Consider the following 25,484-nt stretch of genomic DNA (forward strand, 5'->3'; position numbering starts at 1 on the left):
GCTTTTCGGGATAGCTGAGGACCCGTTTCAGATAGCATAAGGCCCTTCGGGTTTTTGGATTCGTATATAAAGCATGTGGAAAGAAACTATTAAATTTCATATATTTAATCCGAGAATAGGCAGTGTTTAAAAAAATATACAAGAATTTACAAAAAGGAACAATACAATTACAGTATGTGAAACTTACTAAACTCGTGCCATAGAAGTGACGTCCAAACTTAGAGAGGGAAGGTCTCCAAAGGAAAAAGATGTTAAGAGAAAGCCAGCATCACCTCTTACTGATGCCTTCCAATACTGACTGACCCCCCCCTCAAGGAGCTAGTTGCTTTTATGCCTTTGGTAACCCCCCTCTCTGTGACTTTTCCCTCCAATAGAACGAAGGATTGTCTTTCTCTGCATCCCTTTGCTGTAGCTGTACCATCACCCAAAGCCATAAATACCTAAACTTTCAGGTCGATCAGATAATCATCATGACAATCTGTGGCTGATAGCAGAGAAGAGGGGAGTGAAGACCCTTCAACAGTTTTACATGACACCTCCCCCTTTTTGAGGTAGCATGGGAGATTGATTTGCCGATTATCTCCTAAGCCCACCTCGCTAGCATCCCCCTGCCGGGACAGACCGTCGGCGTTGCCATGCTCAACACCCTTCCTGTGTTGAATGGTAAAATCATACTGCTGTAGTGCCAAGCTCCACCGCAGTAGATTAAAATTGTCGCCGGCCACCCGGTGTAGCCAGCTGAGAGGGTTGTGGTCTGTTACTATGGGGAAGTTGCGTCCATATAGGTAGGGCTGCAGTTTCTGCAGGGCCCATACTATAGCCAGGCACTCCTTCTCCACAGTGGCGTAGGCCACTTCCCGGGATAAGAGCTTGCGGCTGAGAAACACCACCGGATGCTCTTCTCCCTCCCCATTTACCTGGCTGAGTACTGCACCCAGGCCAAATGCACTGGCATCTGTGTGGACTATGAACCGTTAGGTGAAGTCTGGGGCTTGTAGGATTGGGGAATTGACGAGGGCAGCTTTCAGTGCTATGAAGGACCGTTCACAGTCATCTGTCCAGGTGACTACTTGCGGTAGCTTCTTTTTGGTGAGGTCCGTCAACGGCTTATCAAGGACACTATAGTTTGGACGAACTTCCTATTGTACCCTGCCATACCCAAGAAGGACATCACCTGCTTCTTTGACTTGGGGGTAGGCCAGGAGGTGATGGCTCTGGTTTCAGGGTCCCGCCACCCACTCGGTGTCCGAGGTACTGTACATCCGTCATGCCGATCTGACACTTCCCTGGCTTATAGTCAGACCAGCGCTTTGGATCCGCCTGAACACCTGCCCCAGGTGCCCCAGGTGTTCCTCCCAAGTGGGACTAAAGATGGCAATGTCATCCAGGTAAGCGACTGCAAGCCCTCCTAATCCCTCAAGCAGCTGGTCAACCAATCGCTGAAAATTGGCAGGAGCATTTGCCGAAGGGCATGACGAGGCATTCATACAGCCCAAATGGGGTGATGAATGCGAACCTTTCTTGTGCTTCCTTGGACATAGGAATCTGCCAGTACCCTCGACTCAGGTCCATGATTGTCAGGTACCGGGCCCCAGCTAAGCAATCCAGTAGCTCATCGATGCGTGGCATTGGGTACGCATCGGGTGCTGTGATTGCATTTAGCCTCCTGTAGTCCACACAAAACCAGGTTGTCCGGTCCTTTTTTGGAACCAAAACTGCAGGTGAGGCCCATGCACTTTTAGACCTCTGGATCACCCCCAGGACTAGCATTTAATCAATCTCCCTTTTTATGTCCTTTTGTACCTCTAGGGAGACATGGTATGGGGGCTGACGGACAGGGGAATGACTCCCTGTGTCCACCTGGTGGGTGACTAGGGATGTCTTCCCTGGGACATTCGTGAAGGTCATCAGGTAGGGCCGGAATACCTCCTGCAGCTGGGACCTTTGGTCCATGGATATCTGTGGGTTGAATGCCGCCTCCTCGATAGACCCTCCATCCCGGGCCGAGGCGAGCAAGTCCACCAAGACTTCACTTTCGCCTTCCTTGGGAAGACTACACACAGGAAGGGCAAAGGCTTCCCTGTCTTGATAAGCTTTCATCATGTTGACATGGAAGACCTTTTGCCTCTTCCTGGCATGGTCGATGGTAACCACGTAGTTTACGCCATTGAGGCGCTGATGCACAAGGTATGGACCCTACCAGGCCGCCTGAAGCTTGTTCTGGGTCATTGGGACTAGTACCCACACCTTCTGACCCACTTCGTACACCCGCTCTCGAGTGTGATGGTCGTACCATCGCTTCTGGCTGGCCTGGGCTTGCACCATATTCTCATGCACCAGCCGCGTCATTGACTGCATTTTGTCACGGAGCCGAATGACATACTCCACAATGGACACTTCTGGGGAGTTCAGTTCCTCTTCCCAGGATTCCCTTATTTAATCCGAACATAGGCAGTGTTTAAAAAAATATACAAGAATTTACAAAAGGGAACAATACAATTATAGAATAGACAGTTACATTAAAAATAAAAGGTATAAACGTGAAACTTACTAAACTCGTGCATAGAAGTGACGTCCAAACTTAGAGAGGGAAGGTCTCCAAAGGAAGACGATGTTAAGAGACAGCCAGCATCACCTCTTACGGATGCCTCCCAATACTGACTGACCCCCCCTCAAGGAGCTAGTTGCTTTTATGCCTTTGGTAACCACCCTTCTCTGTGACTTCATTTTACAGTCTCTTGTGCTCTGTGCCGAGATTGTCCCAAAGGTTCCTTAATTCTAGCTTTCCACATATCTTTGCCCCTGGGCCACACAGGGGAAAGATATTAGTGTCATATTTTATATCTCGATTTTACATTTACATAGATACCATACACAACGCATCTAGCACGATTTTACTAGCCAATACTAATTTGTCGTGATACCGGCGATCTCCCCGTCAAGCAAAACTGTGCGTTAGGTTCAGCACGCCACAGGGATTCTGGCAATATGTTTTCCATTTTTCTAGCATTAACGTAGCGCTTAAAAACTGTTTTGGAAGTTTTCCCCTCCAATAGAACAAAGGATTGTCTTTCTCTGCATCCCTTTGCTGTAGCTGTACCATCACCCAAAGCCATAAATACCTAAACTTTCAGGCCGATCAGATAATCGTCATGACGATCTGTGGCTGATGGCAGAGAAGAGGGGGGTAAAGACCCTTCAACAGTTTTACATGACATCCAACATACCAGCATGGGGACATATATATCAGAAAGGGGCCTAGGATAAAGGGACATTACACCATAATGAACGTGGAGGCGAGGCAACTCCTAAATTTTTATAGGATTTAAAATGTTGCAATGGCCTATACATCTGACCAACATGCAGGGGGTGGGGTCCAGATTTAAATCTTCCATCAGCGCTCATCGGACTCTAGTTATGCCACTGGTGTAGGGGCCCTTATTCAGTGTGAGGGCTAATACAGTGGTCATTATACGGCTTGGAACTAATGTGGGGGTCATTATACAGCACGGGAGCTAATGTAGGTTCCTGTCATAAACTGTTGGGACTACTTTGGGGGACATTATACAGCTTGTGGGCTACTTTAGTGGCCCTTGTACAGTGTGGTGGCTACTATAGAGGTCATAATACAATGAGGGGCTACTATGGTGATCATTAAACAGTGTATCGGCTACTGTGGGGGCTATTATATTGTTATGGAGGAGTTGTGAGTCTGTCATACTGTGTATAGGGGAGGTGTAGGGGCATCATACTGTGTATATTGAAGCTGTAGATATGGGACTCAGGACATTATTTAATGTTAATTGGACACTTAATAACCATTATTTTTATAGTGACCCTAGGGGTATTGTGCCCGTCATAGGTGCACAGGAGCATTATTAATTTCTAGGAGCAAAACGTGAACACTCTTCAAGGGCACTTGCACAGTGTAGTACTATTTTCTTGGGAGTAATTTTACCATCTGGATGGCCCAAATCGGGCATTATTATCATGTAAGGGGTGTAGCAATTGCATTTTTATGTGGGGCTACAGTGGTGGACATTATTATGTTGGACGTTAAGAGGAGCACTGTTATTGTACCACCAGCAGATTGCACAATAATAGGAGCACATACGGAAGTATCAGTATTGGGGTATCAGTGTGGCACCCCTGACCTGGTCAAGCACCACTGAGTACTGCACCCATGCTGGGACAGTGCTTCCAGGTAATCCTAAGGGCCAGAATGAGGTGTGTACGCACAGACACATAGCAACCAGGTCTCCCACACCTTTAGAGGAGACCCTTGGGTAGTCTCCAGAGGGGGGCTAGCCTTCAATTCTTTTCAAGGGGTGTAGTGGAGGGGCTGGGAGCTAAAGTGCAGAGGCTGTCAAGGAAAGGAGTGGAGCGAGCCAGTCTGGTAGTGGTGAGCGTCGGTTGCTAAGGGATACGCGCGCTCACACTAGTCAGACCCTGCACGGTGTAGTGACAGTTGGCGGGGGAGAACGGTTACCGAGTCAGTCAGTCAGTCAGTCAGTCAGAGAGAAGTGTCCGGGGTGACTAGACACGTACAGGGAAAAGGTCCCTAGAGCAGACCCCATTTTAACGACCTGCTAAACTTGCCGGTGAGGGGAACTACAAGTACCTCACCAACCACATAGAGTCCGAGCCTCAGCAGCAATGCAGGGACTCATAAGGAGACAGAGCCAGAAGCCATCTCACCTGGTCCACGCTGCCGGCAAACGGTCCAAAAAGGGGAGAAAAGGCAGTAGCGACTCCCTGGATAGACCCCCATGGTACTTCAGGTCAGGGGGTTATCCGAACACAAAAGTGCTAGGAAGGTGAGCTAACCTGTTACCCTCAGACTGGCCTGAAGGAGCTCCTGGTTCTACCTGGTTCATCACAGCAAAGCCTGGGTAAGCTCACAGTAACATCTATGTGAGTAAAAATCATTTAAATGACTTCTGGACTCTGCCTGAGTTATTCTGGGACCCGTTATTCTACACACCTGAGCTCCTGGGGCTTGCCTCACTCACGGGAGGCCACACCATCTGACTGCAGACCCCATCAGCCCCAGACGCTCATAAAATTTGCAGTGGCGGTCATCCATATCCCTGATTGCAAGCCGTGAGTGGCGTCACGACACATTTACAAAAACTAACATACCTGTTTGCCATATTAAAAGAAGTCCCTGTGGCGTCCCTGAAGCTGGAGCGACATCCCTGGGGCGACACATCAGCAGGATGACTTGTTTGGGCAAGTCGGGAATAGATAGGGATGGTACTGAAAATGTGAGAAGTCAGATTTGTCTTTGTTGTAATCTCTGCAAATGAGTGTTGGCTGGAAGAAATGTCATGTTGGTCTTGGCCAGATGGAAAAGACTTGAAAAGTGAGCCACTCCTTCAGATGTCAAATGTGAGTGACCCTTTATAACTGTACTGTAATCTTTACATGTTATGCAGGACTGGTGTCTACCGATAAATAATTACCATATACTGGTAATGTCGGTGTTTGCTTTTGTATAGAGATTGATTTCCAATAACAGCCCAATCATTTGCTGAGGTTCCCCATATTAAGGTGTGCCACCGGAGTTGTTACCACGGTTACCTGCTTAGGGGCCCCCTCAGATGTTTTGCCCCTTTTGAGTTGAACCCATAGATACGCATTTGGTATATAGTTTCACCATATCAAACATGGTCCAGCCTGGAATTTACCTCCTCGTAGAAGTTGACCAGATTAGTTTGACTGGACCGATTGCTCATAGACTTATGTTGATGTTGGTTAAGGAGGTTATTCTTATTGAGATACTGAAGGATAGCATCTCTTAAAAAAGACTGAAAGATTTTGCCAGCAGTAGAGGTTAAATTTACTGGTGTATAATTTCGAGAGTCAGACTCAGAACTTGTCATCTTTTGGATATTAAAATTAGTATTATTATTACTACATAAAAGTGGTGATTTCTTATAACTTAACTCAAAATATAATTAGTTCAAGGGACAATAATTTATCTATCTTTCATCATCTGTAAATAAAAGTTCACTTTTATTAATATATATATACAAGTACATCTCAATAAATTAGAATATTATCAATTCATGGAAAAGTAGCCCGAATAAGTATTGAGTGCATTTACTGTACATACTTTTCAGTAGGCCAACATTTCTAAGTTTAAAATCATTTTTTCAGTTGGTCTTATATAATATTCTAATTTTTTGAGATAATGACTTTTGGGTTTTCATTGGCTGTAAGTAGAGATGAGCCTCTAGAGGCTCGAGTTCGGTTCGGTTCGTCAAACGGAGGCCGCATTCGAGTTCGGTTCGGCGAACCGTTCGACGAATCTCTCAAGCCCCATTGAAACCAATGGCAGGCAAACTCAAACACATAAAAACACATTATAAATGTACACATACGGTTAACCCTATAACGCATACCTGGGGCCTCGCAGGCCTGCTAGATCATTTGTTTTTTATGGTAGATTGAATTGCTTGCGCGTTCTAGGGTTAATAAACATTGCCATAACACTTACCTGTCCCCGCGATGAGTCCTGCATTCTGTCTCCCGCCGCTTTTCCTTCTAATAATCGCTGCATCCTCCTGGTAACCAGCACTGATGATAGCACCTTCCGTGACGTCAAAAAAAGCATGTGACCAGTCACATGTCTATTATCTCATTGGCTACAGACTGGTCACATGGCTTTGACGTCATGCTAGGTCCTTTCAGTGTATCTCTCCAGTACGCGGTGATCGTTTGTGTATCTCCGTGTACTGGCGACATGCTCTGGCACACAGTCGACTCCCTGTTCTGCTTCCCCATTCCGTTATTCACCGGCTGCCACAGCCGGTCAATAACGGAGATCACCGTTGCTATAGCAACACGCCTGTCAGCGTCCCCGCTTACAGGCAGCAGCTTCTGGTCACTCACAGAGTGAAAATACTGCATGGGAACAGCAGCGTCTTTCTCCCATGCAGCGCTGCTGATGTAGCAGAGCTGCATGGGTTGAAGGAGAAAGAAGACAGAAGAGCAGGATCATGGAGCGATAACGGGGAGTAAAAAACATGGAGTCTCTAAGTGTGTCTGTGTATTTATTTCTATTAAAGTATTTTTTCACTGTGTTGTGTCTTTTTTTAACCCTTTATTGGAGATTCTTAATGGCTGGGTCAAACTTGCCTGACATTAAGAATCTCTGACTTAATACTAGCTAGTAAAACAAAGCTAGTATTAACTCATAATTACCCAGCAAGCCACCCGGCTTCAGGGCTGTTGGAAGAGTTGGATACAGCGCCAGATGATGGCGCTTCTATGAAAGCGCCATTTTCTGGGGCGGCTGCAGATTGCAATTCACAGCAGAGGGGCCCAGAAAGCTCGGGCTAACCTGTGCTGCAGATTCCAATCCCCAGCTGCCTAGTTGTACCTGGCTAGACACAAAAATGGGGCGAAGCCCACGTCATTTGTTTTTCAATTATTTCATGAAATTCGTGAAATAATTAAAAAAAACGGGCTTCCCTATATTTCTTGTTCCCAGCCGGGTACAAATAGGCAGCTGGGGGTGGGGGGCAATCGTACCTGCCTGCTGTACCTGGCTAGCGTACACAAATATGGCGAAGCTAATGTCATTTTTTGGGTGGGCAAAGAACTCCTGCATACAGTCCTGGATGGAGTATGCTGAGCTTTGTAGTTCTGCAGCTGCTGTCTGCTCTCCTGCATACACTAGTGAATGGAGTATGCTGAGCCTTGTCGTTCTGCTGCTGCTGTCTCCTCTCCTACATACAGACAGACAGCAGCTGCAGAACTACAAGGCTCAGCATACTCCATTCAGGACTGTATGCAGGAGTTTTTTGCCCCCCCCCCAAAAAATTATGTGGGCTTCGCCATATTTTTGTATGCTAGCCAGGTACAGCAGGCAGCTACGGGCTGCCCCCAACCCACAGCTGCCTATTTGTACCCGGCTGGGAGCCAAAAATATAGGGAAGCCCTTTTTTTATTAATTATTTCATGAATTTCATGAAATAATTCAAAAACAAATGACGTGGGCTTTGCCATGTTTTTGTGTGCTAGCCAGGTACAGCAGGCACCTAGGCAGCTGGGGGTTGGGGGCAGCCCATATTTGTACCCGGCTGGGAACCAAAAAGATAGGGAAGCCAAGTTTTTTTTAATCATTTCACTTATTACATGAAATAATTAAAAAACAAATGACGTGGGCTTCGCCATATTTTTGTGTCCAGCCAGGTACAACTAGGCAGCTGGGGATTGGAATCCACAGCACAGGTTGGCCTGAGCTTTCTGGGCCCCTCTGCTGCAAACTGCAGTCCGCAGCTGCCCCAGAAAAGGGCTCTTTCATAGAAGCGCCATCTTCTGGCGCTGTATCCAACTCTTCCAGCTGCCCTGGTGACGGGTGGCTCGCTGGGTAATAATGGGGTTGGGGCTAGCTGTATATTATCAACTGGCCCTAAGCCCAAAGTTCATGGTGTCACGCCAATATTAGACATGGCCACCATGAATTTCTAGTACCGATAAAAAACCACAACAAACAGAAAAATATTTTTATTATAAATAAAACACAACACAATTAGTGACTTGATTTGGTAATCTTGACTTCGGCATTGCTGAAGTCTCTGCTGAACGCGCGATTCACTTGATTGCTAAGTGGAGCTGATACAAAGCACTCGTGTTCTGTAGCAGAGCTGACAGTGTTGTGTGGATTACGTCAGACCTGGAGGGGTATTTGAGGATTAATAAAGGGGTGAAACAGAGTGTTTTTTTGTCTTTTATTCCAAATAAAGGATTTTTCGCAGTGTGTTTTTCTTTACTTTCACTTTCAGTTTAATCATGAAAGGTGTCTCGGGGAGACGCCTGGCATGATTAAACTCATTATTACCCCGATTGCCACCACACCAGGGCACTTTGGGATGAGCTGGGTAGAGTTCCGGGACTGTTGCATCTAATGGATGCGGCTATTCCGGGCGGCTGCTGGGTGATATTGTTAGGGTGGTGGGCTCCCCATACCGTGGCGCTCCCCATCCTGACAATACCAGCCTCCAACCGTGCGGTTTTATCCTGGCTGGTATCAAATATGGGGGGACTTTTTAATTTATTTATTTATTTATTTATTTATTTTACTGCACGATACAGACCCACCCACCGGCGGGTGTAATTGGTTGCAGTGAGACAGCTGTCACTCAGCTTGGGGACGTGTCTGACTGCAACCAATCATAGGCGCCGGAATAACTAATTGACTAATGAAGCGGCAGCCATTTTCTAAAGAGGAAAAGACACCGCAGATTTGTGACAGACGTAGAGCGAGACGGCTGTGATCGGTGAGTAGGAAAGGGAGAGGGATTGTGCTGGGGACGCAGGATGCATGCAGATAGCAACATGTGCACATAGCCTTACTGTGAAAAGCCACGTTTATGGTGATCGAACCGTTCTCGAACGTAACTCGAACTGTTGAGCTTTTAGCAAAAAGCTCGAGTTCGAGTTCGATCTCGAGCACCCCCCAAAATCACTCGAACATGAAATTGGCGAACCTCGAACATCACTCAACTCTTGCTGTAAGCCATAAACATCAACATTAACAGAAATAAACACTTGAAATAGATTACTCTGTAATTATTCTAGAATACAGTATATGTGTTTCCTTTTTTCTATTGGATTCCTGAAATAAATGAACCTTTTGATGATATTCTAATTTATTGAGAGGCACCTGTATATTGGTGTACATATATACTTTTATTAAAAAAGCTAATATTAATGGTAACAATTAAACTAAAATATTCCTATGAAATTGGGCACATATGAAAATAAATATACATAATACTGTAAATATATAATCTCTAAACTCCTATGTAGTAAATTTTATTACACATGAATGTGTTGAAATAGTTTCATCTAATTTAAAAAATTGCATAAATTAGAGATCCTATTGATTAAAAGCATGTGATAAATTAATTTAAAAATTCCTGATTCACTTACATCCTTAATCTCCCGCTGCAACTCTGGCATGGCTCGTGGTGCAGGCAGTATTTCAGAAAATACTAATTTTTGAGGTCGTTGCCTTAAAGGGAACCTGTCAGGTGCAATATGCACCAAGAACCATGAGCAGTTCTGGGTGTATATTGCTATTCCCTGCCTAACCATCCCTGTATCCACTAGCATAGATAAAAAGATCTTTAGAAAAAGTATTTCTAAAGATCTTTTACAGTATGATAATGAGCAAGGGAACTAGTCCCCTGGTCATTAGTCACCCCTCATTAGCATGTTAGTACCTCCTGTGGGCGTGCTATCATGCTAATAAATACGCAGCGTCACAGGATGAGTTCACTCCCCTCTCCGCCGCCATCGCTGGATTTCGGCTCAGTGCATATGACCCGAGAGTTTGGGTCATGCACACTACTTCAGTTTGAAGCCAGGACACGTAAACCCAGCTTCATAATGCTCATGACGCAAACTCCAGGGTCATGCTTACTGAGCCAAATACTGCGTATGGTGGCTGAGAGGTGAGTGAGATCATTATGTGACGGTGCGTATTCATTAGCATGTTAGCACGCCCACCAGGGTGTACTAACATGCTTATGAGGGGCGATTGGCTGGGGAACTAACGCCCTCAAGGATAGTCCCCTCGCTCATTAGCATACGGTAAAAGATCTTTGGAAACACTTTTTCTAAAGCTCTCTTTATCTATGCTAGTGTATACAGGGATGGTTAGGTAGGGATCAGCAATATGTACCCAGAACTGCTCGTAGTTCTGGTCCATATTGGACCTGACAGGTTCCCGTTAAGCTTTTGGCCTAATTCCCTGAAATCATCTTTAAGGGAACTTTGTTCTTGGTGTCGGTGTGTACAATGACCACTGGCTCCTCAGCAGCGTGTCAAACTTGAGGGCCTGGAAGGCAACACAACCATTTGACGATGCCTGTTTTTGACATATTATCCTGTCAGCTCCCCATATAATTTAAACCCTACTACCACCACCTGTCTGTTCTTTCCTGCACTGCTCCAATTTCCCCCTTTACTAGAGCAGACACTAGTCCTCCAGCTTTCCAAGGATGTATCTTGCTGCAGCAGTGCTACTCCTATACTCACACCCCCTCATCAGAAAGCTCAGTGAACTTGTTGGAGTGTGCCAGATCAAAACTAGCCTCCCGGGATCTCTTCCTTCAACCCAACCTTCTGTCATCCTGAAACGATGTTTATCACTACCTCCAATTTAATTGGGATGTTGGGTGCTCCATAGTAGAGATCCCACAGGATTGTCTAAATTAAATAACTAAACTTTCAGCTGTGTAAAGAAATCATTTTGAAAAGCTTTTTTTGATGTAAAAATGAATAATCACATTTGCAGTATTCACAAAGCCAGCTATTCTGCTGTTGTTAATGGAAACCGTTGACAAGCTTATTCAGGTGACAAGCTAACTGATTGACACTCCATGACTAAACAGAATACTTACTGTTTATTGAAGAAAAAGGTTGTCCCAATTGTTCTGTACAGTGCTTGCTGTAAAAATAATACATGGTGTGGTTTTCTATTAATTCTTATATCTCTTGATTTTAGTCTTATGTTACCTGCTCTCTTGGGATACATTTTGTTGGATATGTGATGATTTGCTTTGCTGCAACTAATGCCATCTGTTCCTTGGTATTTGGAAAACTTTCTCAATATACTGGAAGAATATTTCTTTTTACTTTTGGTAAGAAAATTGAGAACTATTTTAAATAGTTTGGAAATTAAGTTTATTTTTTATATCTTACTTTAAGGCTATGTGTCCACGCTGCGGAAAATGCGCGGATTTTGCCACGGATTTCTCGCGGAAAAGCCGCAGATTTTCCGAAAATCTGCAGCAGCGGCACTTCCCAGCCATTTCTATGGCTTTTTGGAAATGCTGTGCCCATGCTGCGGATTTTTCCGCGGCGGATTTGGTGCGGATTTTGATCCGGAAAAATCTGCAACATGTCAATTATTGTTGCGGATTTTGATCCGGATTTTGGCTTCAGAATTGGGGAAAAAAAAATCCGCGGCAATTCCGCGGTAAATCCGAGGTAAATCCGCGGTAAATCCGCACCTTTGAAAAGGTGCGGATTTTGCGGGAAAGCCGCGGATTTTCATGCAGAAAAATACGCAGCAACATTCTACCGTGAACATAGCCTTATACTATTCCTAAACTCCCTCCTTTTCTAACTTGCACATTTTCCCGGTACATAAAAGTGAACACTTTTTTTCACAGGACAGCTTAGAAATAAATTGGTAAGAATGGTGGTCTTTTGCTTGTGACTCTCAAACAAAAGTTTTTTTCTGTATATTACAAATTTACAAGTTGATCTCACATTCCCTAAGGGCTCATGCGCACGTTGCGTACTTACATGCATTTACGCTGCGTATTGCACTGCAGCGTAAATGCATGCATGCTGCGTTCCCTGCACAATCTATGTAGATTGTGCATGAGACGTGCGCACGTTGCTTTTATGAACGCAGCGATTTGGGTGCTAACATTTTGACCCAAATCCGTGCATTCAAAATGCAGCATGTCAATATCTGTGTGTTCTGGATGCAGCTCCCAATCTGTCTATGGTGGGGGCAGCAGCCATAGAGCATGAAATCGGCCTTTTTTAACAAAAATACTGTGTTCATTCTGCAGGGATTTGAAGCGCACATGTGCTGTCAAATCTCTGCAGAATAATCAGCAGTTACGAGCGCATTAGCCCTCAAAGCGCATTGTGCTGTTACATTGATTCACAAGAGAAAGGTCACTGGCTTGAATCAAAGAGCAGATAAGAAAAAGATTTCACAAGAAAAAAGAAACAGCATCCTCTAGCTCATCAATATTTGTCTCTCAGCCAAGAAAATTGCCAAACTGCATCATGTGAGTGCCGTGACAGTTGGAAGAAAGTGGATCTCCAGGCAAAATGTCGGAGTCAACAAGTGGAATTATCACAAGGTCTATCTGGCATGACAAACACAGCACTCAAAGTGGCTCTTATGCTTCATAATAGTGAGATCAGAGACATCCATGCAAGCATCGTTCCATTCTTCTTACACAAGTCTGGAATACTGGCCCAAAAGAGGTGAAGAAGCCTTGACTTCAATATCATCATAAAAACAGTTGGTTCAAGATTGCAAAAAGTATGAAAAGTGAATAGTAGAAGATTTGAAATGGGTGACTTTGAGCGATGAGAAGAAAGTCAATAGACTAGACACAGATGGGTGAAAGGGGTCTGGAAGAAACAAAGGGAAAAAGTGGATAACGGATAAAGAAATTTAACTAACTGTCAAGTTTGGTGCCTGATGATATGGGGTTGTTGCACAGCCAAATGTGTTAAATACTTGACCAGGATCGATGGTGGTCTCAATGGTGACTTATATGTGACTATCCTACAAGACAAATTACTTTGTACACTCAAATACTATGGGTATGAAAAGGACAACAATTGTGTTCCAGTAGGACAACAACCTGAAGCATATTTCAACATTGGCATAGAAATAGTCCAATGACAATGAAATAAAGGTGCGGGATTGGCCCCCACAGTCCCCAGACCACAACCCAATAAAACACTTGTAGGTAGCGTTGAAGAAAAAGCTGTATTACTTTCTCAATTTTTTTTAAGCAGTATGCACCAACTTTGGGAATGTGTAGAAGAGACCTAGGATCAGACTTTGGTCGAGACATTCTTGATTCTGATCAAGAGCATGCCTAGAAGGATTTAGGCACTGTTAAAAACCAAATGTAGATTTACAAATACTAACAAAATAATAAAAATTAAAATTTAGATTTTTAGGAGCAAAACAGAAACAATGCAGTAACAAAACAGAAATCTGCATAACTAACCCTATGCTAAATAATTGAAATCAAATTTATGTAAGAGACTGCCAAGATGATTGTCTTTATAATTAAGGTAGTCTCACTCTCCAAGCTGTAGTAAATGGTGCGATATGGAGCCCCATAGTCAAAAATTCAAAAGATTGTTATCCTTTTGCTCGTCTGTGTCCCCAGCTGCTTCTGTGATGTATGAGTCTTCTATCTCTTTTGTGATATAAATGACTCCAGCCCCACTTGTGATGTGTGCAGCATCTTCTGCGATGAGCGTGCGCCAGACCCTCCTGTGCTTCTTGTGCCTCAAGTCTTTCCTACGATGTATGTGCCCCCAGCGTCTGCTGTGATGTATATGCCTCTGTGTATCCTATGTGATGTTTATGCTCCAGTCTCAGCATCTCCTATGATGTTTATGCTGCCTATATAGAGCAGCGACTTCTGCGTTATTTGTGCCTGCAGACCCTCCTGCAATATATGTGCTGCCAGGCCCACCTGTGATGTGTGCAGCATCTTCTGCAATGAGCGTGCGCCAGACCATCCTGTACTTCTTGTGCCTTAAGTCCGTCCTATGATGTATTTTACCCCAGCATCTCCTGTGATATATATGCCCATTTGTATCATTTGTGATGTACTGTATATGCTCCAGTCACAGTGTCCCCTGTAATGTATATGCTACACATATATATCCCTGCCTCTCCTGCAATATATGTGCCCCAACCATTTTTGTGATGTTTGTGCTGCCAACCCTGCCTATGAAGTATGTTCCCACCATCTCCTGTGATGTATATGCCTCAACGTCTCCAGTGATGTATGTGCCACCAACCCAAGTGTATCTTATGTGATATATATATGTCAGCCTCAGAATTTCCTGTGTGATGTATATAGAGCAGTCTCGGTGTCTACTATGTGATGTATATTCAAACATGGCACTAATTGAGGATATAAACGTCATGTGAGCAGTCTTAAATTTCCCACTGTCAGGAGACCTGCAGTGTAATGTACAGTAGCGACCAAAAGTCTTGCATTTTGCAAAAGTGTGATTTATCTTGTCTGGTTGTTGTGATGCCATTTTCATGGTGATGAATTGAAAGTGCATGAAGTTGTCATCAAGCAAGACCTTAATTTTGTATATAGGTATGGTCATATATAAAGTTTTGTGTATACAATTTATTGATCACAACATAGAGAGTAATTCATTGTTTACAATGCCATAACTTAGTATTTTGTAGCAAAACCTCTGCCTTTAATTACTGCTCCACACAGATGGGGGATTGAAGCCACTAGGGTATTCAAGACATCTTGAGGGATTTTGCTCAATTCTATTTGCAAGTCTGCAAACAATTCATCTTTATTGCAATGCGTACGGGCCCCAACTCATCGCCTTAAGTCATCCCAAAGGTGCTCTATTGGGTATAAATCAGGTGATTGGCTATTGCAACAGGTGAACATTTTTCTTTGCTAACCAATTTTTGACTAAATTGGATGTGTGCTTAGGATCTTGGTCTTGCTGGAATTTCCAGCTCCTGCTTTGTTTTTACCATGTGGCAGCATTATATTCTCCAGTATATCCTTGTACATGAGAACATTCATATTTTTATCAATTCTGTGCATAGAGCCAATGGCAGAAAAGCAGCCCCAAACCATGAAATTGCCACTGCCATGATTCACTGTAGGTTTTTGGTACCTTACATCATTAGATTTTCCAATTGGGCAATATATATATAGTGCTTACTATCACTACCAAACAGATTGAACTTGGATTCATCCTACCACAACCCCCAGGGGTGGGATTCAGCCTGTTCTGTCCAGTTCGGGTGAACCGGTTGTTAAAATAGCAGCCGGTTCCCCGAACCAGCAAGAAACGGCTCCGGCGATCCGGTTCTCTGTACGCGCTGCACTTCCGGGTTCACTGGACCCTATCTGCTCTCCCAGCTGTTGTACAGGGCCGGCCACCTGCTGCATAATGTCATTATAACACACATGGCTGCGCACAGTGAATAGCGCGTGGCCGTGTCTGCTGTACTGTGATGTGACTGGGCACACTGACACATTACAGGCGTAGATAGTGCTGACCGGCCGCATAGTACAGGAGACACAGCCGTGCGCAGTTCACAGTGCGTGGCCATATGTGTTATAATGACGTCATGCAGACAAGGGTTGTGGCTGAATCCCAGTAGCTAGAAGGACCTTCCTGGTTAGTAGGCATGGCCGACTTGGTTGGTGGGCATGGCCATGTTTCCTCCCGTCCACTATTATGCTGTTTATATTAGTAGCAGGGGTCAGTGGTAAGACACCCCCCTCCCCCTGCACCACTTCCCATTTGAGGATCTTACCTCAGACCTCCGCTTTTATTATAAACAACTCCAGGACCACGTGGAGTTTGATCCTGGTATCAGCAATGTTGGCTAAGGCCCCGCCCCCTTCTGATCACAGGGGCATGACGTCAGCAAGGTCCTTTAGCCCACTGGAGTTTACCATCAAACAAGTCTGTGGACCGCATGAGAGACAAGAAAAGAATTGTCCCCCAATCATCAACAGTAGAAGCCCCCCAGTTTGTGTGTATGGCTGTGTATATGATTATGTTTGTCCATTCTTGTGTGTGTGTGTTTACATGTTTGTCAATGTCTTCAAATATGTATATGTTTCTATGTGACTATATCTGTGTACATGTCTGTGTATATGTGTGCAAATGTCTGTATATGTGTACACATGTGTGCTGTGTGTTTACATGTCCATGTTTCTGGGGTTATATGTGTGTAAGGCTGTGTGCCACGATCAGTGTTTGCAGCGTTTTGTATACAGTATGTTTTTGCTGCTTCCTAAACGCTGCGTTGTACAGTACAAGCACAGTGGATGGAATTATAGAAATCTCTTGCCCACTGTGCGTGTACTGGCCGCAGTGTAATCTGACCTGCAGTGTGGCTTTCCGTGCTGCAGCATGTCACTTTATTGTTGTGCAGCCACATGTGTTCTTCACATGAAAAACAGAGAGAGAGAGAGACCGCAGCAGCCCAAACCCTGATCGTGAGCACGAGCAGCTGCGGTCCCTGCAGATAAAACTCGCGGCAGCTGCCGTCCCTGCAGATAGCACTCACGGTAGCTTCGGTACCTGTGGATAACACTTACGGTAGCTGCGGTAGCTGCGGTCCCTGCAGATAGCACTCACAGCAGCTGAAATCCCTGCAGATAGTACCAGGGGCAGCTGTGGTCCCTGCGGATAGGACATGTATCAGCTGTGGTCCCTGCGGATAGCACTCACGGTAGCTGCGGGTCCCAACAGATAGCACATGTAGCAGCTGCAGCAAGAAGAAAAAATTTTCAGCTCACCTGTTTATGTGCTTCCCAGATTCCAGCTGGATGGTCGCAGTCCACCGAACAGGCAGGGCCGTAGTACAAGATCATATGGAAAAAAGAGGGGGGGTTGGGACTTGGTGTGAGTTCCAACCCGACTCTTTTTTCCATTTGATCTTGTAGCAGCTGCAGTCCCTGCAGATAGCAGTCATGGCAGCTGTGGTCCCTGCAGATAGTACCAGCGGCAGCTTGTGGTCCTGGCGAATAGCACTCACAGCAGCTGTGGTCCCTGCAGAATAGCACTCACGGCCCTGCAGGAGAGGACATGCTGAGTACAGGATGCAGAATGTCCGGACTGTGGGCACGTAGCCTTATAGTGTATTCTGTATATGTAAAACATTTGTATCTTTAAGGCACAACACTAAATCTATAAGGGTGAGTGCCCACCAGGCGTCCTCATGGTGCAGCGTACTTTCTCTGGTGGAGCTGCTAGTCTCCTGAGCGATCAGGGTGACTGACAGTGGATTTTCACTGTATTCTCCCGCTCAGAGCACTATCATCGCTGTTAGGGTGATGCCCTGGACTATTCAGGTCGTCCCAGGTAGTCCCACACACACACCCCCTCCCTAAAAAGGTGACAGCAGCCAAACTACAAAACCCTTGTCACCTCCCTCCAGGGTTGATGTCCACACCAGGGGGGGTGGAGCCAGGCGGTTGGCTCTGCCCACCGAGGAGTTCACAGGCCTGGAGGCGGGAAAACAGTACTTCTAAGTAGATTAGCTTTGACAGTGGAGTGGAGTAGTCAAGTTCAAGGGCAAATCCTTTGACCAGGCCTGCCATAGTCTTACAAGGTGTCTGGGTTGGAGCCCAGTCACCTCTGGCAAGGAAGCAGACGGTGGTGGCCGCCTGCAAGAGCTGGGATTACAGCCGGTGGAACCGTAGGGACCGTGGACGGGCAGTGGCCCGCCGGTACCGAACCGGGGAACCGATTGGAAACCGGAGCACCAGGAGGGGTACTCAGACCCAGTACGAGGCCTAGAACCAACAGGGCTGAGTCAAATCAACTGATTGAGGACTGGACTTAAGGACCTATCCCACCTAAGACCCGTTAGAAGACAACAGCCCAACCATAAAGGGCAACGCCACCTCAGGCACAGAGACCGAAGGGGCCAGCGTCTGCGGGCAAAAAGGGCTTACAGATTATACAAGTGAGGTGCAGGAGAAAGGCGGAAAATATCAACCTACTAAGGGGAGAAAACTGCAGCCGGCTGCGGGCACCGTTCACCATTTTGTTTGGTTTACCAGAGACTCCAGCGTGTTTCATCATAGTGAGTACAACAGTGCCTTCGGGCCGCGCACCGCACCACACCGCACCGACAACCCCCAGCACGAACCCGCACCCCCGCCTCAGCACCTCTCTCGGGCCCCCGGGACCATCACTCCCCTACCCACGGAGGGGTCAACACCAAGCTGCGCAACACCGTCCCCGGGAGGCCTAGTCAACGGCAGCGGTGGTGTCCATCCATTCACCACAACCCATGGGTGGCGTCACAAACTTAAATCCCCTACAAACCACCGCGGCCATGGCCGTGGAACTCCCCATCGAAGTCCCTGCGTGTAGCGCCAACCCCCTTTCAGAGCGATGTGACCCCCGGGTCTGTGGAGAGCTCGAGCCACCCACCGACGAGCACGGATCCGAGTGGCTCGGCAGCCGGCCGAGCCCGCGGGGCGGTACATTAGAATAAATTGACATGCTGCAGCTCAGAAACTCACGCCACAGGTCAGTTTATGGAGAGTCTAAAAGAAACCCAGGGGGACGGAGATTTCTATAAATCCATTCACTGTGCCTGTACTGTACAATGCAGCAATTTGGACACAGTGAAAACACTTTGCGTCCAAAATGCTGTTGACACTGATCGTGGGTACACAGCCCTAAGGAGTCGTTCACATATGTGTTTGGGAATTTCATTTGTCTGTCCATGTTTATGAAAAGAAAACTGAAATTAACCCCTGCACTGTGAAGTAACTATGTCACCATAATGCCTCCTTTACATGTCTGTGTATATGGTATGTGTTGTATCCGCTTTATTCACGGTGACCACACATACCCATACCCATTATAACCTATGGTGCTGCTCGCATGTCCGCGTGTTTACGAAGACCGCGTGTCCATGTGGTTCACATGGAGACGTCTGTTTTTCTCCAACAGCACAGATGAGAAGGGCAAATAGAAGTCTATGGGGCTGTGAAAAACACGTACAGCACACGCAGTGTACAGTCTATGTGCCATCTGTGTGCTGTACGTGTTTAACATTGAAAATATAGGAGAAGCTTTCTAATTGTTGTATATGTAGTTAGCTGGGATATGGTACTGTATCTACATAGCAAGTGTGGTTTTGCATCTACAGTGTGTCCACCCATATCCTGTCCACCGTCAGGTGTTGATTCGTATTGAATTGATGATGCACTACAACTTTGTAATTCACTTTTTTTCTCTATTTCGTTCCATTTTCGACATAGAAATGCTAACTCCGTTGTTTTCCACCAGGTGGTGCTATAGGTGGTTTCATTGCGTAGCGCATGGATAATTTACTATACCTAGACACCACTTCTATGCCTATAGCTGCTGCCGTTCTCAAGTTAATGGCGGTGAACAGGATATGGGTGGACATACTGTATGTTTTAAGCTCAACTATGGTACCATATTTAAGCACTAAGCTTAGTTGTGATACTATGTGTATGCAGTAAGCTTGTTCTGTTCCCATATCTATGTAGGAGGCTTGGTTCTGTTGCGATTTCTATGTAGTAGACTTAGTAAGTACGATTCTGTTACTATATGGATACAGTAAGCTCGGTTCTGATCTCGTATCTCTATAGTAAGCTCGGTTCTGATCTCGTATCTATGTAGTAGGCTCGATTCTGCTCCCATATCTCTAGTAAGTTTGGTTCTGATCTCGTATCTCTGTAGTAAGCTCGGTTCTGATCTCATATCTCTGTACTAAGCTCGGTTCTGATCTCGTATCTCTATAGTAAGCTTGGTTCTGATCTCGTATCTATGTAGTAAGCTCGGTTCTGATCCCGTATCTTTATAGTAAGCTCGGTTCTGATCTCATATCTATGTAGTAAGCTCGGTTGTGATCTCGTATCTCTGAAGTAAACTCGGTTCTGATCTCGTATTTGAGTAGTAAGCTCGATTCTGATCTTGTATCTCTATAGTAAGCTCGGTTCTGATCTCGTATCTATGTAGTAAGCTCGGTTCTGATCTCGTATCTCTGAAGTAAGCTCGGCTCTCCTCCCATATCTCTGTAGTAAGCTCCTTGCAGTTCCCATATCTATGTAGTCATCTTGGTTCTGCTGCAGTATCTATGTAAGCAGTAAGCACGGTTCTGTTCCCATATATATGTACCAGTCTGTTCATAAAGCCTGTTACCACTGCCGCTTTAATGCAGCGGCTAGAGATAAACAGACCAAAGGTGGGCCACTGAAACTTGAGGGCCATTGCCTTATGATTGCCTCCAGGCTAAAATGTGCCAGCCCTGCCTGGCGTGCAGCGACGCGCTTATGCTGCAGGGATCACGGCAGCGTGGTGAGGTTGCTCATCCTGCTGCCACCTGCCAGCATCAGTGTGCCTGCAGAGGAGGACGGAAGACAGAAGAGAGGCTGCCGGTGCTTGGAGTAGGTAAGTGCTCAATGAGCCAAAGATGCAAGGAGACAAGAATCTGCAGGGGAGAGGAGCCGCATAAGATGGGAACTATATGGGAAAAGGAGCCAAATGGGACAAGATCTGCAGGAGAGAGGAGCCACATAAGCTTGGAACTATATGGGAAAAGGAGCCACATGGGACGAGATCTGCAGGGGAGGGGAGAGGAGGCTGCATAAGATGGGAACTATATGGGAAAAGGAGCCATATGGGACAGGATCTGCAGGGGAAAAGGAGCACATGGGATGGGATCTGTAGGGGGAAAGGAGCCACATGGCATGGGATCTGCACTGGAAAATCAGCCACATGGGATGAGATCTGTATGGGGAAGGTCGTCTATTCCAATTTTAGCAGGGTTCCTTTAATTATAATTTTTAAAAATTGTAGAAAAACCGTTTAATACAATATGACAGACAGTGACTGGAACAACTGGTACTGGACAGGAGAGTGAAGGTATAGGAGGGTAAGAAGGGGAAAGATTTTACTTTAAATTACTTGTATTTTTTGGTTGAGGAAAGTGTGTAAATGGTGTAATGGGTGTGGATAACAAAATGGGTGTGTTACAGAATGGGTGTGGTTTTCAAATGAGCGGGGCTTACAGAGAACCTGTAAAAATTTGAATCCCACCCCTGACAACACCTAAGACCAATCAGTCTCTTAACATTGGCTCTATTTGGCAAACTCAAGTCAGACCTTCTGGTTCGTTGCAGAGATGAAAGGCTTCTTGACTGGAACTTGTGCATTCAAGCCTACTGATCTTCGCTATTACACCACAGTGTGGCGACTCACTTTGACCCCATATTCTTAGTTCATTTTGTGTGAAATCTGTGCAGCACTTTTATGGACCTCAGATACAGACTTTTTCCTAATAAAGTGATTATCTTTAGAGGACGTTTTCTGTGGTTGTCCATTTCTAGGTTTGTCAGCTGTTCCATAACAGCCTTTTTCTTTCTTTATTATATGCAACACTTTGTTCTGAGAACAGTTGAATTCCATAGCTGCCTCTTTTTGGCTTTTACCTGGCTTTGCTCTAACAATATATAAGCTTCCTGACATCTGGTGGTAAATTTGCCTTTGCCTTTGCCATGTTTTATCCGAAAACTCACATACAAAGACAAAAAAATGTAGGCAAAATTAGGCTGCTAATGACAAAATATGCAAATCATTTGGTTAAGCAAATGTGGAAAACTAACACATAAAGGGATAAAACAATTTAAAACACAATTTTCATCCTTAGAGCTGGCAACCATTTGCTTCCAGTTTACTAAAATCCCCAGGAAAATGGCCTCACAACAACCAGACAGAATTAATCACAATCACACTTTTTAAAAAAAATACAAAACTTTTGGTCGCTACTGTACATCTGTGTTCAGAATTCAGAACTTACTGCTGCAAATTTTTTTTGCAAAATTCATCATAAATAGTCTACAGCACTCCAGAGCAATGCAAATCTGGAAAAGCAGTTGTGAGTAGCATCCTCATTTCAACCTAACATCACAAAGCACCAAAGAGAAGCAGCTACAGCTGTTACATCACAGGTGAGTTGATTAAATGTTTGACCAAATATAATAGAATACATTTCAAATTAATAATGTTGTACTGACCCCAAATGATGGAATAAACATCCAATTGGCCCATAACCGAAAAAAGGTTCTCCATCCCTACAGTAGGTAAAATGCTAATTTTTAACCTTGATATTGCTAGTTTAGTTTGTATGATCAGTACTACCACTCAATCTGATCAGGATTCACTCATTCTGCCTCTACTTTTTTACTAGCTGCAGTCACAAATCTTGCTGTTATAATCGCATTACTACTTTGGAAGCCTCATCCAAATCAGCTTGTTATGTTCTTCATCTTTCCTGCTTTATGGGGAATGGCAGATGCTATCTGGCAGACTCAAACTAATTGTAAGTATTTATGCATCAAATTTTATTTGTTTTTATTTGTTGCTAATATAATGATATTCCTTTTTAAATATAAGATATTCTAAAAAAACATTTTTCCATTTTCATTTTTTTATTCCTATTTATACCATTAGCAACTGCGAGCGCCAGTCCCATGGCAAACATGAAATCCCTATTCTCATGTTTGGTTTGTGTCTAAGCAGTGAGAACACCAGCAATTACTCTGCTACCCCTGCCCCAGCTTAATTCTCTTGCCTATATCATTTTATTATATTATAGTACTTTTTCTTTGACAGTATTTATTGATCGACACAATATGTATTGCATTATATATTGGGAATCTCTACAAATATGCCCTTTCTTTCCCTCCTTTTTATTTAACTTTATGTGACTTCAGACGGCCAATTTGTTGTAGTGTGCAGAGTGCAAGTGTACCGCCCCGCGCTCAGCTACAGCTCGGGTCCGGGCTCGTTTGGTGGGTGGCTCGAGTGCCTCCGGACCCAGGGGGTCACGGGGCTCTGAAGGGAGGCTGGCGCTACGTGAGGGGTTTCGGTGGGGAGGTTCACGGCCAGGGCCGTGGTGTTTAGGAATTTAAGTTCGTGATGCCACCCACGGGTTGTGGTGAATGTGGACACCACCGCTGCCGTTAACTAGGCTCCCGGAGATGGTGTTGTGCAGCCTGGTGTTGACCCCTCCACGGGCAGGGGGTGATGGTCTCGGGGCCCGGTGGTTGCGAGGTGGCAGATGTGGGGGTGCGGGCGTGTTGGTGTGATGCCGTGCGGTGCGCGGCCCAAGGGCACTGTTGTACTCACTATGACAGATACACTGGAGTCTCTAGTAAACCAAAAGGATGGTGGTCGGTGCCCGCAGCCGCCTGTGTCTGGTCCCCCACCCGGTTCGGTGGTTCCCGCCTTTCTCCTGCACCTCGTTTTGTAGAATTTTGATGACTGCCTATGCCTCAGCGACGGTAGTCTGCTCCCCGGCTTTGTGTGTGTCGGGAGAGCCCGTTTGCCCGCAGACGCTGGCCCATGGGATCTCTCTGCCTGAGCAGTGGCTTTCTATCCCCCTCGTTGGGCTGTTGTCTTCAGTCGGAACTTGGGTGGGAAAGGACCTAAGGTCCAGACCCCAATCAGTGAATTTGACTCGGTCCAGTGGCTTCTGGGCCTCGTTCTGGGTCTGAGTACCCCTCCTGGTGCTCCGGTTTCCAGTTGGTTCCCCGGTTCGGTACCGGCAGGCCACTACCCTGTCCCGGTCCCTTACGGTTCCACCAGCTGTCTTCCCGACTCCTGCAGGCGACAACCACTGTTTGCCTCCTGGCCACAGGGTATCCGGGCTACGACCCAGATCCCTGACAGATGTTTACTACTTTCCAACTACTCCACTCTCCTCCCTAACAGATATTTTGTGTTTTCCCGCCTCAGGCTATCCGAACTCCTTAGTGGGCGTGGCCAACCGCATGGCTCTGCCCCCTGGTGTGAACGTCAAAACCTGAGAGGGGTGACTCAGGGTTTTTTAGGTTGGCTGCTGTTACCTTGTTAGGGGACTGCTGTTTGTGCAAGGGCCTGTCTGTGACTACCTGGCTAGTCCAGGGCGTCACATTCCCCCTTGGTTTAATGCAGACCGTCCGCGGGCTGCCCGACCACCACCGGTTTATTTTTGTTTGCTGTAAAAGATAAACGGGAAAACAGGTACAAGTATACTAAACTTTTTACATTTTAAGCAGGTTTGAAATCTTCCTTTACGGGAGGCACATTCTTAAATGTTGCACATATATAAACATTTTTATTAAACTGTAACGGGATCGGGTCCTTCCACTTGCCCACCCAAGCAAACCTAGCCTTGATGCTGCCTCTAAAACCAGGTCAGCACCCTATTTCCCCAGTCGAGGAACGGGTCAAGGTCCGGGTATTGCCCAAACGGGCAGGGTAAAAAGTTCCTTACCCGGCAGTCTCTCAGAGGCCCCACGTCCAGGGGACCCCTGACCCGGAGGGTAGTCACTAGTTGCCATGGTGACAGGGCCTCGGCCTTCTCTGCCACAGGCCCTTCCTCCAGCCTGCCTCTTCGGAGGCTGTGGGACCTGAAGGGTGGACCGGGAATTATTTACAACCCCAAAAGTTATTGGGTGGCCTGCAAGTTCTCTGCCTTGTCTATTTTGAAATGGGACAAACGGGATTCAACAGGGTCCCAACGGGGGCCAACAACAAATGGGGTAGCCGAAACCGCTACTGTGAGGTAAATCTGGAGCTATGAGGATAAATCATGATATTCAAGTCATGTAAGTAAGCCCTCTCCTGGTGTCACCCCCCCTTTCCTTCACACAGCTCCTTCAATCAGACAAGTTACCACAGGGATAACTGGTTTGTTTAGCAGATAGGTGTCAGAGGAACTGGTCTGTGTTCCACTCACCCAGCAGAAGGCAATCTCCTGTGATATGGAGATTAGATGAGCTGTGAACAATGGACACAGGATGACCCCCTGCTGTGACCCTGTAACAGGAGTTTGTATCTCATTACCAGGCTTTGGAAGCTACCAGACAGAAAGACTCTGGTAAAATATGGTTAATATGTCGTGAGCCATATTTCCGATAAATACGGCAACCATAAAAATGGTGTCTCCGTATGCGGACGATGCTGGCACACTTTTTTTATGGGAGTGGGGCCTTGGGAAGTACCCCAGGCGTGATATTGGCCAGTGGGGAACTAGCAGACAAGCCATGAGTCCTCTCGTTTTGCAGCTAAATTCATAACTGTCACAATGAGAGCATTGGCGTCCGCCTACGACGTTCCCAGGCAAAGTTATGGCCAATATC

General features: G+C 45.8%; 1 protein-coding gene across 2 annotated transcripts in view; it reads left to right on the forward strand.

Annotated features, from left to right (window-relative positions):
- Nucleotides 1–25,484, forward strand: part of LOC142295128 (protein unc-93 homolog A-like) — a 592,827-nt gene that overhangs the window by 294,756 nt on the left and 272,587 nt on the right. For both annotated transcript variants that reach the window (XM_075338196.1, XM_075338195.1), the window contains exons 6-7: nt 11,525–11,660; nt 22,547–22,678. In XM_075338196.1, coding sequence (XP_075194311.1) covers nt 11,525–11,660; nt 22,547–22,678 — 268 coding nt within the window. The remainder of the gene's footprint in view (nt 1–11,524; nt 11,661–22,546; nt 22,679–25,484) is intronic.

Source organism: Anomaloglossus baeobatrachus, chromosome 3 (genome assembly GCF_048569485.1).
Source record: "Anomaloglossus baeobatrachus isolate aAnoBae1 chromosome 3, aAnoBae1.hap1, whole genome shotgun sequence".
NCBI classification, from domain to species: domain Eukaryota; kingdom Metazoa; phylum Chordata; class Amphibia; order Anura; family Aromobatidae; genus Anomaloglossus; species Anomaloglossus baeobatrachus.